This window comes from Merops nubicus, unplaced genomic scaffold, assembly GCF_000691845.1.
Source record: "Merops nubicus isolate BGI_N331 unplaced genomic scaffold, ASM69184v1 Scaffold50913, whole genome shotgun sequence".
Lineage (NCBI taxonomy): Eukaryota > Metazoa > Chordata > Aves > Coraciiformes > Meropidae > Merops > Merops nubicus.
In genome coordinates, this window is record NW_008597863.1 from 1 (window position 1) to 1953 (window position 1953).

The 1953-nt window shown below is 58.7% G+C and overlaps 1 protein-coding gene across 1 annotated transcript; it reads right to left on the minus strand.

Moving 5' to 3' along the window:
- Window positions 1-313: 313 nt before the first annotated feature.
- SSTR2 (somatostatin receptor 2) lies at window positions 314-1766 on the minus strand. The gene has a single exon (XM_008936827.1). It carries the CDS (start codon window positions 1764-1766, stop codon window positions 651-653), a length of 1116 nt encoding a protein of 371 aa, XP_008935075.1. The 3' UTR covers window positions 314-650.
- Between the last annotated feature and the right edge of the window lie 187 nt (window positions 1767-1953).

A 1953-nucleotide genomic window follows, 5' to 3' on the forward strand; every position in this document is an offset into this window, starting at 1 on the left:
CCTGGTGGGACCAGAGGGGTGGCAGAGCTGCTCTCCGTGGGGCAGCTGACCCTGTCCTGGTCCGGAGGTGCCACCCCCTGGCAGGGTGGCTCTTGCAAACGATGCGGTCAAAAAAGCAGCAGGGAGGCTTTGGGGGAGGTGATGATGGAGCCACTTGTAAGCCGGGCAAAACACAGCCCCAAATATCCTTGTCTCCTCGGGGAGGGTGATTTCGGGGCTCTCCAGAGAGCTCCCACCAGGTCTCTGCTACAAGATGGTGCCATGCCAGGCTGGCACGTGTGTTGGCTCCTCCTGAGGTCATCCCACCGGGCACCAGCCTGCTGGGGCAGGGCACCCAAAGCCAACCAGCCCCCAGGGTGGCACCTGGAGAGGGCACAGAGCCACCCCAGCGTCCCACGGTGGCACTTGGGTGTGGAAACGGTCCGGATTGCTACCAGCTATCTTTGTGTTCCTTGGTGAGGCAGCTCCTCTTCATCCCTACCCTTCCCAGAGCTTGAAAGCCAACCTGCAGCAGCTCAGAGGAGCCCAGCTGAGGACCCCACCACCACCCTTCCTCCTCGCGTGCCACCTCCCCGTCCCCTAAGCTGGCTCTGCTGCCAGCTGGAGCGACGGGGAGAGGAGAGCCAAGGAAGGACGACCCCGCCGTCCTCTCAGATGCTTGTCTGCAGGTCGCCGTTGAGCAGGGTCCTTTGGGTCTCGGTGGTCTCGTTGAGCCTGGATTTGTCCTGCTTGCTGTCGCTGCGGTCCGCCTCGTCCATGCCGCCGACCTTCACCAGGCAGAGGACGTTCTGGAAGCTCTTCTTGAAGTTGTCCGACAAGAAGGCGTAAAGGATGGGGTTGGCACAGCTGTTGGCATAGCTGAGGACCACCACGAAGTCGAACATGCCCTTGAGGACGGGCGTGGGCACGATCAGGACGGAGACCGAGGAGACGTTGAAGATGTAGAAAGGGAGCCAGCAAAAGATGAAGACGGCCACCACGATGGAGACCATCCTGGTGACTTTCTTCTCGGATTTTTTCCTCTTGGAGGAGCCCACTCGGATGCCCGAGGACTTGACTTTGATAATGATGAACAAGTAGCAAAGGCAGATAATGGTGAGAGGCACCAGGAAGCCCAGGATGAAGGTGTAGATGATGAAACCCGTGTACCAAGCTCCCGACTCTCCGGGCCAGATGATGGTGCAGCTACTCCTGCCGTGGTTATGCTGCACCCCAGCATAAATCATGATGGGCATGATCACCAAGAGGGAGACACCCCAAACGGCCACGTTGATCATTTTGGCTGTCCTGGGCCTCCTCCACTTGGCAGATTTAATGGGATGGACGACAGCCAGGTACCGATCCACGCTCATGACCGTCAAGCAGAAGATGCTGGTGAACTGGTTGATCCCATCCACCGTCATAACGATCCTACAGATGGCTTTGCCAAAGGGCCAGTGCACCAGGGCGACCTGCATGGCCAGGAAGGGCAGGCCGAGCATGAAGAGCTCGTCTGCAATGGCCAGGTTGAGGATGTAGATGTTGGTGATGGTCTTCATCTTGGCGTAACGAAGGATGACGTATATCACCAGCGTGTTGCCGCAGAGCCCCACGATGCAGACCACAAAGTAGATGAAGGTGAGGATGGCATTGCTGGTCAGGTCGAAGTGGTGGCCCGTGGCGTTTTGGGAAGCGTTGGTGGCTGTCTCCACGGAGAAGTTGTCAAAGGGGGAAGCTGGGGAGAACCAGAAGGCGGTGGCGTTGGGCTGCTGGTCTTCCAGCTCCATGGTTCTGCCCCGTCCCTGGGCACCGCTGGGTCAGAGGAGTTGAGATGTCATCATGTCATCTCTCCTTCCTCCCTGGGGAGAGAGGAGAAGATTCTAGAAATCAGCAAATCAATAGAAACGATGGGATTCCTGGGGAGGATTTGCCCGCCCTGCCCCCAGGCTCTCTGGAGAGATGCTTCCCCCGGGG

Excerpts from the sequence above, each read along its gene's own strand:
- SSTR2 (XM_008936827.1), bottom strand. The coding sequence starts at position 1,766 with ATGGAGCTGGAAGACCAGCAGCCCAACGCCACCGCCTTCTGGTTCTCC.